Consider the following 14,143-nt stretch of genomic DNA (forward strand, 5'->3'; position numbering starts at 1 on the left):
AAGAAAAGAAAAGCAGGCATGATTACTTTGTTACCGTTGTGGTGTATGAGGTGAGTGTATTTGCTGCCCTTAATTTTTATCATTATGAGTTATCACGAGAATAAAATGATCAAAAATTGGAAAAGCAGATATTCTACAATAGATGCACTGATTATGTATGCCAAGCTTCAAAGGTTGTAAATCACATTGCACCATGTTTTTGGAATACCTTGAGTTGGATTCTAAAATGAAGCATAGGAAAAATGCAAAACATTGGAACTCCTAGCGCCCAGCCCGCAGTCTTTCCCCTGTCTCCCAACTATGGTAACTTCCACTGAGCAACCTACGCCCTGCTTTTTCCTACGTTTACGCCTTTATTACCCTCTTTTACCCATATTTCGTTCCATGTCGGTATGAGGACTTGCTCTGCGATTCTTGCCACTATTTCTTTTGGGCTCACTCTCTTTGGATGCAGATGCTGAAGACTTAGAATCTGTCTGGGGAGCCGATCTGTCTCTCGATCCTTCTCTTCGTGTCTTTCTAGGACCTCTATCTGCCGCGGGTAAAAGGTTGTCGAAGAAATCCTGTGGTTTGGGGGAATTGCGCCATGCTTTTGTGGGGAAATCAAGTTCCTCGTTAGCCTTCCTTGTCCGTGGCCTTGTCTGCGTAGCATTTCCATCGCCACCATTGGATGGGTTTCGCGTGCTCCCTGTTGAGCTACCTGAAGGTTGAAGGAGACTTTTTTTGACCTCATTCGTTTCTTTATTGCTCTCCAAGCTTTGTTTAGCCATGATATATTGCACCACTTCGAGGCTCTTTTCTTCCATTCTCTTCTTAGTTTCCTTAGCCTCGCGGTGGGTTTTCACGCGTTCCTCGTCGGCGAGCTTATTCATTGTTTTTTCTGCTTCCTCAAATTCCTTGACATATTTTCCCTCCCTCATCTTGTCAAGATCTTGCTTTGAAGCCTTTCGACCTCGGGCTTTTACGAAGTTCACCACCTCTTCCTTGGCTTCACTGGCTTTATAAGTTCTAACGGCCTTCCAATATCTCACAACCTCTGGCCGTTTCTCATTGTCCGTCACCTTCTTGCAATATGTATTGTAGGCTATAACATTGTCATGCTTTAAAAGCCTAGCAATTCTTGCCTCGGGTGTTTCTACTTTTGAACTTGACATTTTGGTTGGATCTGAAAGGTTACTTTGTAGATTCGTTTAGTCCGTAATAAATTGTGGATGAGAAGAGATGACTCTTGTTATATATATGACTATGTATGGTTTGTAAGGTTGTAACTTGAGACGTCTAAACTAGCGAATAGTTGTTGTGATTGTGAGTTGATTGTGGTGATGATGTTGTTATTGATGGATGGAATCCTGCTTTTATATACCTTTCACGATCACTTAGCTCCACCATAATGTACGTAGTAACACAACCATCACGTCAAAAAGCTCCATTGTTAATTGAATTTCGTCACCTCTCACCGGCCTGAGTGGTGTTGATGGACATGTGCACGATTTCCAACAAAAGAAAATACGGCTACCCTGGTCAACGACCATTCGAATCTCCAAATAGATTTCCAATCTGAATTGATAATGACCTTAGCATTAGACCGGGGTTTGATGCGTGCCTGTTTAAGACCAGATCGTAAGTCGGTCCATCGCTCATGGTTGAATGAAAACTGGGAATCGGCTAGATGGTCTACTATTTGGTCTAGATTTCCACACTTTTGATAGCCTTGATACTCATTCATGATGATAATTTCAGCTAGAAAGAATCTTCCAGTGAAGCATATTATCGTGGCCGGAAAGATCCAGAAAATTACGCAGCACGCAGTTGGTTGGCCTACCAATCGGCCTCCGTGATGTTGTTGCGATCTCCTGGTAGTCGGATGTATCCCGCAAGATTGAGTGTTTAATGAAAATCGTGATTCGCTTTGTTATCATGTTATTATAATCAATAAGTGTGGTAAGGTTTTGAAAAGTCGATGGTCGGTCATCTGTTATCAAAATCCAATTGCGAGGCGGGTTATTGCTGGACACCTTTCAACATCCTCTGGGTAGTTCCAATAACTCTTGGCTTCGTACTTCACACTGAAAGGAAAGAAACGATTTATCTTTACTTTCCAAACACAAATAAGAATAAATCCCGGAGACTCGGGATTGGTGTATTTAATAGTAATTATTCATGCGTTTGAACCAAGATTCTAATGATATGTATCCCATTCATTCATCCTCTCAATTAAACTTATTATTATCCATTGACTCTCTTCACAGAGAAGTAAGTATCTACTCATTTGTTATTACCATTCGAGGTCATCCTCAACTAATGCGACAACACGTGAAAGAGAAAGGATTGGTGTCGAAAACTTCTTCTTCCCATTCCGTCCGGTACTCTCCCGCGGCCGGCAAGGAATGATTAGCCAGGCCTCTTTAAAAATAGAATAAAATGGTGGAAACATGGGTTTCTTTCAATCAATTATTTCGTCATTCAAAAATAAATAGAACTTTAACCTGAGAGTTAAAATATTTGATACATCTCAAGTAAAGTTATTTTCGTATAGTGATAATCAGAGTCAAAACTTTCACATACCTCACAAATTACTCAAATCTCACCTCAAAATCCACTTTTAGGGTGATTGGCCAATTATTCGTTACCGGCCTCGGTACTGGCCGCCAACGATCTTCGGATAATTCTCGTCAATTTTGAATGGCCTGCACCGCTTGTTTGTAAGACGTGCGCCATTTTCTATTATTAGAGTCGCATACCTGGCAGAATGTTACCACTAGGCTTATGATGAACCTCACCTGTTTACTTTGCAACAGTCGTTCATATCTTGAATCATCTGTTATATAGATTTTCTAAGCCCATTTTGTTGATTTTGATTACTGCTGAAACAGGAAAATGGGGTTGAAAACACCCTCTCACGTAAATATGATGGTTGTATGCGCTTTCCTTCGTTTTTTCTATACTGTAGATCTGTATTTCTAATTTTTTAACGATTCTACCTGTAGCAGTATAGGCAATAGTATACTACAGTAAAACTATAGCGCGTATTTATATATTAATATAGTAGTTAAAGGTTGATATATTATTTCTATAAATATTTTTATATATTGAAACACTGGAATCCATTATAATATATTTATTTCTATTTATATTATATTAAAAACTAGATATTTTAGTTTAATTTGAAATAAGAATATATAATCTATTATTGAATTTAAATAGAAATAGATGTATTATAATAGATTCTAGTATTTTAATATATTATTAATAATATTGAATATCTTCAGTGATACAGCTTTTTATATCATATATAACAATATTTCAAAGAAATCCAATGATCATCACTATACTGATTTGTATATTGATTACGGGAAATACTATTGCCTATACTGATCTGTAGATTCTAATGATAATGATAAAGTCCCGTTGTTGTCCCAACCTACAGGAAGTAACATGGAAGAGAATATAGCGGGTCTTAGTAAGAAATAGTGTTCCCTACATTCGAGAAGTCAGTAATATCATTTCTAATCCCGTGTACGAGCATGAACCTAGAGAACATGTTGCGGGGAAGACACTGGCACTCAAGCAAATGGCTCAGTTGAAGAACTTACGAAAATCTGAGGAAAATTTACGATTCTCTCGCGGAGAATTTCGCATATTCCTTGGTGAATTTTTGGATTTGGCTGGAACCGTGGGTGTAATCTATAGCCATGTTGCTTCCCCCTACGTCCCAAATTGAGGGCTTTATATCAAATGACGCGGTCACATGAAATTTCTTTGAGAGCAGAATAATCTGAATAACATCATTGAGGAAGTTATCAAGAGAACGTTGAGAACAATGCTGAAAAATACACGGTAGATCAACACTATTGGAATCTTCTGGCTCGCCAAATCCAGATTCGTAATTCTCCCTGAGCTACGGCTGAAGACGATCTTGTCCAAGATTTAAGACTACTTGGGCAATCCAGGTAAAAGTAACGATGAGATATTGACTGCGCTTGACCCTTCAAAAGAAGGAGGTACCATTGACTCTCGACGGTGAGTTTACATGCTGCAGTTCTGGGTGCGAGAAATGCATTAATTGTTACTTTCGCATTCCTGCATGTCCATCGAGGCTTTCTACAGTATGAGATGTTATTCTACCATCCGCATACTCTAAAAGAACAATTCAAATCAGACACAGTACTCACAAAATAAAGCTTGCTTTACCGAAATCTCGGATTGGAATTTTTATCCTCCTCATCGGTCAGTATTATTAATCCAATCACTCTTCTCGATGGCATTCTCGGAATTGGCCACTATCCACCACACCGTTCTCGAATTTCTCAATCTCTAGCACTTCGATATCGTGGGGACGCTCCCTTGTGCTTAGATATGCTCTTCATTATACTTCACCCATGCATACTAGAGAGCTTTTGATTTCACCTTTGCTCCGATGTCATCATTTACTCTGGCACTTTTACATTTCAGTTCTGGGTACATAGTGCGCACGCATAAACTTGTGGCACGGCCAAGCAAGATTTTTTGATCGAACGTTAAGCTTGTAATCGTCCGGACTGCTTTCACAATAAGAGATTGCTGATTGTGAATTTATTTTCAGAGGAAAAGCTAGTTCAAGACTCGAGTTTACGGATATAGTGATGGTGTTCATAATATCTAGTCGACCTGTAAAAAGCCACGCATCGTCGAATATTGAAAGTTTCTGGTACACATGTACCATTCCTACCAGTACTTGAATCTCTTAGTTATCTTTATCCTCTTCATTCTCATTCATTATGTAGACATATATCGCTGCGTGCATTCCAAGCTCTACATCTACTATCGTAGTCAAGATGGAATATTCCCAATATTTATTTCGTATCCGGAACCAAAATCGAAATTCTACATATGTTCAGGACACTCTCAGCTATATACTACAAAAGTAACAGATAGAAAGTCTCACACAAGAATCCCAACAAACAGATCATCTAATCGATCAACTCAAAATGTATACAAAAGCACTATCATCTTTTTCTCTATTTACAAGACTTGGATATGATTCGAGGAAGCTGTACTGCTTTTGAATCCAATGATTTTCACCATGAGACGAACGAAGCGAATACTATTAACAAAAATCCCTAATAATTCAATCAACTTAATTTAAAAAAAGAACTCAATAATATCTAGATCTACAACTCAATTATACAATTCTACTAAAAATAACAGGACATATTATAATCTAAGAACGATCCTAAGATATATCCGCACTCATTATTATTATTGTAGGTCATGAGCAGGTATATGAGTATAGAGTATATATAGAATATAAGAGGGATTAGACTAATATTAGTCTATTATGGGAAGCTGGCTTAGTTTAACAACTAAAAAGCAATGAAAACACGTGATATTTAGGAATCTGTATTGTGGTATTGAATTTCTTATCCTATATTAAGAGGGAAAAAGTCTATATTATATACCTTTTCTATTCTAACCTAGCTTTCCGCTTTCGTTTATCTCTCGTAGATCTCTTCCTAATCCGGCCATTCCTTCGAAATAAAGCTCCTTTTTATATTCTTTATTAATGGTCGTTTTCGGATCCTAATATAGTTGTTTTCGGAAACTAATAATGGTCGTTTTCGAAAGCTTATAAGCGACGATCACGTGATTGGTCATGTGATCCTGTGAATCGCTCTTAGTATAGTATATGAATATAGAACTATATATATATATATATATATAAAAAGATGTATTATTATATTATTTTTATATAAAAACAATAGTCCCCTTTAATATATACCGTCTTTATATAATATATATATATAAATATTAATCTCATTAAAAACCTTTTTATAAGAAAAGAGTATTAATATCTTATATATATATTAGTCTTATTAAAAACCTACTTATAGAAAAAGAGTATTAATATTTTTATATAAATTATAATATTTTTAGTAATTATTATAATTTTGAATTATATCAATAAATCTTGATAATTTGATTCTTTCTAATAGTTTAGTTAAATTATCAACTAATTAATTTTCGATCGAAATCCAAATTAGATTTAAATACCCTTTATTTATAAGATCTCTTATATAATAATATTTAATATCAATATATTTACTTCTATCATAATATATAGAATTTTCAGATATAGCTTTAGCTAACATATTATCTGTATATAATGGGAATTTCTCTTATTTATATTAATTTAATTCCTACAAAATACACTTTAAATATATAGTTTCTCTAGTAACTAAATTTATAGAAATTAGCTTGGATTCTACCGTATTTTGTACTACAACAGATTGTAATTTAGTTCTTCAACTTATTGATCCATTAGCAAATAAAAATATATATCTATTAATAGATTTAACCAAACTTTTATTTTCTACATAATCCATATCGCAATATCCTTTTATATAATTTTTATAATCCTTTATATATATTGTTTTTAAAATTTTAGTCCCCTTTAAATACCTAAATATTCTCTTTATAACTACTAAATAATCTTTATTAGAATTAAACATATATCTTGCTAATTTTAATACAGAATAAATAATATCCCATCTAATTCCTAAAACTAAATAGAATAATTTCCCTATTGCTTTTTCAGCCTATTTTATTTTGTTTAAATCAACTTTATTTAGATTTATTTGAATACCTAAATAGTCTTTTATTGAATCTAAATCTTTCAGATCTAAATAGTTTTTAAGATTTTTTATAAAATCTTTGATTAGAATCTTACTAAAGCCTACAATAGTAATATTATCAACGAATATATTCAATATTAATTCCGAATATTTATTTATAAATATATATTCGTTTAATTTTATATTAATAAAATTTAATTTATTTAATATACTTTTTAATATAGTATATTATATTCTAGTAAACTGTTTTAATCTATATAGAGTCTTATTAAACTTTAGTATTATATTATTATTATTATAATATATTTCAGGGGCTTTTATATATATATTTTTATTAATATCTCCCTATACAAAAGCTAATACTATATCTATTTTATATATATACCATCTTTTATTTATAACTAGTATAAATATCAATTTTCAGACTATTTGCTTTATTACACTAGTAAAAGTATTTAAATAATCTAATCTATATAATTATTCAAATCCTTTAGCTATATATCTAGTTTTAAATTCAATATTATCATTAGATAAATATTTAATTTTGTATACCCATTTAGTTTTTAATATGTTTAATTCTTTAATATTATTATTATTCTTTTTAATAATATTCTATATATTATTCTTTTCCAGGGTTTTTATTTTATAATTTATAGCTTTTTCCTAATTTTCTTTTTGATTAGAATTTATAGTTTGTGAATATATTTCAGGAGTTATTAAATTTTTATTATAAGGCTTTTTTATTATTACTTTTTTATCAGTTTTTATATTGAAATATAATAATATATTCTTTTTATATTGATTGTTATTAATATTATTTAATTTAAATTTATAATCTTGATTTTCTAGTTTTATATATTGTAAATAAGTGAGATTATATATATCTAATTGTAGTTCTACTCTTTATATATACTTGGATTGTTTAATAGGAGAAAGCAGGCTAAACGCATTAGGCGTATTACGTAATCATCTTGATTGATATAGTCAACTGGATTGTATATAGCTTTTAATACAATACATACTACACTTAATACTAAAACCCTACCCATTCTATATGTTTTTTCTAGTAACCTATACAAGGAATCAAAATACATTTAATATCTTATCTCCATTCTTTTCATAGTTAAGTCTTAAAATTAAGAATATTCAGAAATCCTCTTTATCTCTAAAATTATTGCACAATAGTATCTATATTATAATTACTATATTAATATTAAAAAAGCTTTCAAAAAAGCTATAAATACTATACAATCTCATTGATTTAAAGAATTATTATATAATTACAGAAATCCAATATTTAAAGAATTCCTTCTAATCCTTCTTTTTACTTTTTAAATATCCCTCTTTTCAGAAATATTTTATATATTTACTTTTACAATATCTCTTATAAGAATTCAATATTACCTTACTACTAGAATATAAATTCCTTTTGACTTTTAAAATATCTTTTTAATACTACTCTTGATTTCGGAAATCTATTATATAGATTTTCAATTTTATCCTAAACAATATTAATATTATCCCTTTCAAATAAATTCAAATCATTATTTGATTTTTTTGATATTATTTTTATTTTAATTCTAAAAAACGAGATCTTTATTTTCTATTTATTTAATAATTATTAAAGAATATATAAAACCTTTTTAAAGATTTAATCTTATTACTTATCAAACTATAACTTTGACTTTCCATTTTCTAAATTCAAGAAATTCTTTTGAAATATTAATCACTAAATCCTTCTATAATATTAAATAATTTCATTACTTCAATAACTTATATTAAATAAACTAAAATCAAGATAAATAATATATTATTTTTCTTAAAAGAAAAGAATACTATTAAGTTATAGATTCGGAAAGCTAAGTAAGCTATATATCTTACTATTAATAATAATACTTATAAGCCATATACTTTCTTCAATTTTGTTCTGTTTAAATTTACTAATAGAGTTAGCAAATAACTAAATAAAAATAAAGAGTTTTTTAAGATTATAAATAATATTAATTTAACAAATAAGGTTTTGTAAAACAAGTTTATTATTACTTTTATTAATCACTTCTCAAACAATGAAAATAAAGATTCAATATAAATAGTTCTTAATACTATAAGCTTTTTAATTTAAAAAAAAAGTAAATCCATTCAAAAATACTATCAATATATTAAAAATCTATAATCAAAAATAGATTATAAAAATATACCTTTTTCTAAATACAACACTAATATTCTTCAAACCAATATTTAAAAAACCTTAATTAAAATATTTGTTATTAGTCTTATCAATTCTAATTTCTACTCAGAATTTATTAAATTAAATACTATTTATAGATTTCTAAATAAAAACTATTCTATAATATATAATATTTAAAAAAATATAAAAATGAAAAAGATATTTACTCAAAACAATATCATTAATTATATTACCAACATTTTAAAAAAACAAAACTTCAAAAATTTATTTAAAAAGAAAATTGAATTTTTTTTAGAATAAATATTTCAATTCCAATCTTTTAATCAATAAAATCAGAATACTTTTAATAACAATTATAATTTTAATAATAAAGAAAATAATGGTTTGAATTTGAAATTATTAAATTCATTATTTTAATTTACTTTTTAAACTTTTATATTAATAGGTATACAAACAAAAAAGACTGGATTAGATTTAAAGAACTTTTGGAATAATATTGTTAATAAATTGGAATAATATAATTACTTAAAAAAGCCTTTATATTTTAAGTACGGAATTTATGATTATATTAAACTGGATTATATAAATCAACCTTTTCAATATTGGGAACAAGTTGTTTTAAAAAGTATGGTTTTCCTAAATTATAATATTATAATTATATTAATAATTTATATATATCTTTAATTATTTAATACTAATACTAATAATTAAGTTGATCTAAATAATTACTAGAAATCTAAGTTTTTTATCAATTCGAATTTAATCCTTTTTAAATCAAATTCCATTTTCTTTTTGGCATAAATTAACAATGATTCAGATTATTCAAATAATGAAATACCTATATCTGGAATATATTCTTTTGGTATAGAATTTGATATAGATGCGAATAATAAGCAAAAGGAAATTCAAGCTTTTAATATAACATCTTACAAAAAAACTAGATTTAATAATATATTTAATATTACTGAAGATTAATATAATATACCTTATATAAAGAATATTTATATAAAGAATACTCTCCACAATAGATATTCCAATATTTTTGTTCTTTACTTTTATAAAAAATCTAAATCAATTTTTAAGAATTTATCTCAATTTCTACCTTATAACTCCTTATTTCAATCAACTCGAATTTCTTTAAACCTTTCTATAATATACAAATATAAGGAATATACTTTAAAATCTATATCAATTATATCTTATTTAATTCTAATAAAGAGATTTACTAAACCTTCTAAATCTTTATTTAATATTATAATAAGAGTAGAAGAAATCTTTATTAATTATAAAAGCTTGTTTTTCATTTTTAAATCAAGAACTTTTAGAATTAATATATTAATCCTTTATCAAATTTCACTCAATATGTTTAAAAACCTATAATGTCTTATAACTCGAAAGAATACTATTAAGAAAAAGAAAAAAAAGGATATATAATCTATTATTGAGATTATAAATAAATTTATTTTATATATTATAATATAGCCTAGATTTGATAAAAATTTAACTAAAGTTCATTATATTTGTATTATAAATATTATCTTGAATTAGAATTAAATAAAACAATATTTTCTATATCTACTAAATAATATAAATTACATACTAGAATTCCAAATTATACAAATCGACCTTATCAAATCTATAAATCTATAAATAACCAAAATCCTGATCTTACTTATTATTATTAAAACCTTTAATCAAGACAAAGCTTTTTAAGTTTAGGGAATTATTTTAATTCTAAAAAAGAAATATATTATTGAAATTATTTTAAGTAGATTTTATTATATTATTAATTAAGGATTTAATAATAATATAATTTCCCTAGTATTTATTAATTATTTAGATCTACTATAATATCAGATTATTTCGAAAAACATTATTTCTATAGGAATAATCAATAATAAGAATATCGAATTTAGATAATATATTACTTTTAGTTTTATAATCAAAGATATTCAATATATTATATATATTTTTATTCAACTTGATAAAAAGAATTATTTTAATAAAAATAAAAAGAATCTATTTTTTGATTTATTATAGCTTTATATTATTAAAGGTTATATTAATATTTTCAATTATACTATTTCTATTGATAACAAGAATCTTTTGGAATCTTATATTCTTATTCAAACTCTATAATTAATATAATCATTTTCTTATTAATTAATTCTTTATTCAACAAATCTTAAATATCAGATTATTAGATAAAAAGCTGAGATCTTTATAAAGAATGAATTATTAAAATCAAGCTATTTTGATATAAATATAATATATTTTAAAAGAAAGGTTTTCTTATTCGATTATAATAATATCAAAATTATTAAAGAAATCTCTAAGATTGAATTCGATTTTATAGAATTTATAACTTTATTTAGTTTTTTAAACTTTTAAATCTCAAATATAACTTTAAATTACAGAAAAAGATTGTTTTTTAATTACTTGAATTCTTTTTATATATAAGAATTAGAATACTATATTCTTTATAGAATATTATATAAATATATGAATTCGATATTTCTATTGATATATTTGAATCTATGAATTTTTTATATAAATCTTTTATTTTCTGACTCAAATTGAAATCTCTTTTCGGAAATCAGTTTTTTATATTTTCCTTTCAAATTGAATCTAAATATTTTATTCTATTTAATTATATATATTCTACTAAAAAACAATCTATTTCTCGATTATTATTTATAGATTCGATTGAATTAATGTAAAAATAATATAATATTAGTAATATATATATTGATTCTTTAGTTATAAAAGAATTATAATAGTGTATTATATGTTTTTTATATATTTATAAGGATTTGAATATAATCAAATTATATTATATTTTTCTAATTATTTTTTTTATTTATTATATATATTTAAAGAAAAGTATACTTCTATATAAGTATAAGTTTCGATCTCGATATAGTTCTTAATAGATATATTAATTAAATAAGATTATTCAAAATGATTATAAATATTTTATATATAAATATATTATAATAATTAATAATAAATTATCCAATTGGTTTACAATACCTCTCATTATCAAAAAGCCTGGTATTATATATTCTATATTATCTTTTTATAAATCTGATTTGAAATAATAAGTTGTTTTCAATTATTTATAAACGAAAGAAGAAATATTTAATAATTATTATATACTAATTCAAAAAGTTTATAAATATTTATTTCATTCTAATTATATGATTTTTATATAACTTGATCTTAAATATATATATTGAGTTATATCTTTTTATTCTATAAATAGATATATTTTTGCTTTCTTTATAAGAGATTCTGTTTAAATACAATCTACCCATATTCTATAAAATATTCAAACTATATATTTTTCAATATTCAAGCTTTTATATATTATTTATAATTGTATTCCTCATTTTCCAGAAAAACACTACTATTTAAAAAACAGCATTATTTATATTAACAAATACTCTTTTATTCTTAAATCTAATTCTCTAAACAATTTAGCTTTAATTAAATTCTATATAAATAATATATTTTCTAAATATAAAACAATCAAAGATATTTATAATACCCTTATAAACCATCTTTTCTTAAAACTAATTTTCACTCAATTATATCTTTCTTTTAAAAAACTATATATATTTATAAATAAAATAAAAGCTTTAAATATATTTTATCAAATAAACAATATAATAGTTATTAAGCTAATTCAAATTATTAAAATTAAAAACTTTTCTATTTTAAGAAATCCTATCAAAATTCGCAGTTTCCTAATTATTATTCAAATGATTTATCAAGATATTAAAAATTTTGTTAAGATATCTTATCCTCTCTCCTATCTTATCAGCAATATTAAATGATAATAAAAACTATATAAGCAACTTGTCTTTGAGTTTCTATAAATTAAGTATTCTGAAATAATTGAATTATATAATATCGATTATTCCTTTTCTATTGAGATATATACAGATTCTAATGCTTTTGTATTAGATTATTATATTATACAAAAACAATACTCTTTAGGAATTATTTTAAAATCTTTAATTATATACCCCATTTTATATAATTTCTTTTTTTTTATTAAGATTTAAAGAAACTATAAAACTTATAAATATAAGCTTTTAGTAATTATCAAATTTATATACAAATATCACTATTATTTTCATTATTTAAGATCTTATAAGATTTTTATTGATTATATACTATTAACTAGGTTTTTATTCCCTAAAGCTGAAATTCGTAGAATTTATATTTGCTGGGTTATAGAACTATCTGTTCTAGATATTATTATTAAATATATTGAGGAATCTCATAATAAGATTATAAATACATTTTCCTATATTATTTTTTTTAATTCGGATTACAAATTGAATTTACTTTTAGATTCTCTCAATTTATTTCAAGAAAATAATGGTAATCCTAAATAGGTTTGGAAAAATGAAATTAGTAGTTATAAAGAACTCTTTTGTTTATAAAAAATCAAATAATTTTAAATTATTATTGATTATGATATACTATAATCTTTTAAAAATAATCTAGATATTATAATATTAGATTAACTTATAATTATTATTAACAATATTTCTTTTAAACTAATTTTTAGTAAGTATAAGAATAATCTATAATATTATAATATATTCAACTATATTTCTATTAATACATTTTCTAACAGGATTTCTATTCTCGAAAAGGCATCTTTTCTATACTATACTAAGGATTTTTTTTTATTCGAAAACAAACTTTTTTATATATTCTATAAAATTGATAAGTATTGTATATAACAATATAAGATATCTGATATTCTATTATATATATATAATCAGAAAGAATACTTCGCTATAGAATTAATTATCAAAAAGCTTAGAAACCATTATTAATCTTATCTAATTTCAAATATCAAATAGTATATTTTAGATTATTTGAAATACACTAAGTATAGTATTCGATAATATATTTTTTATTTAATATCTTTTAAAATTAATTATCTATTTATTCTTATTGAATTTGATTTTATAGAACTATTTCTATTTATATTAATTAATAAAGCTCAGATTCTAAATATAATTTGATTTGTAATATAGAAACTAATAAATATAGAATTTATTATTGAAAATATAAATTACAATAATAATATATTTGATAAAGAAGAATATCTCAATTTCACTTATATTTTATTAATTATCGATTACTTCTCCTATTATATTTGGGTATTCCCGATAATTAATATTATAGAAGCAGAGACTATTAGATATCTAAATTAGCTTTTTAATATAATTAGAATTTCTATTAAAGGAATATATAATCCCGGTATATATTTTAAAAACAAAACTCTATATAATTTTTCAAAAAAATCCGGAATATTATT

The 14,143-nt window shown here is 25.2% G+C and overlaps 1 protein-coding gene across 1 annotated transcript; it reads right to left on the minus strand.

Annotated features, from left to right (window-relative positions):
- Window positions 1-356: 356 nt before the first annotated feature.
- Window positions 357-920, minus strand: EAE98_011589 (uncharacterized protein; the record flags this gene model as incomplete). The annotated part of the gene is made up of 1 exon (XM_038959211.1): window positions 357-920. One exon carries the CDS (start codon window positions 918-920, stop codon window positions 357-359), a length of 564 nt encoding a protein of 187 aa, XP_038804423.1.
- Window positions 921-14,143: the final 13,223 nt, after the last annotated feature.

This window comes from Botrytis deweyae (genome assembly GCF_014898535.1).
Source record: "Botrytis deweyae strain B1 chromosome Unknown BDEW_050, whole genome shotgun sequence".
Lineage (NCBI taxonomy): Eukaryota > Fungi > Ascomycota > Leotiomycetes > Helotiales > Sclerotiniaceae > Botrytis > Botrytis deweyae.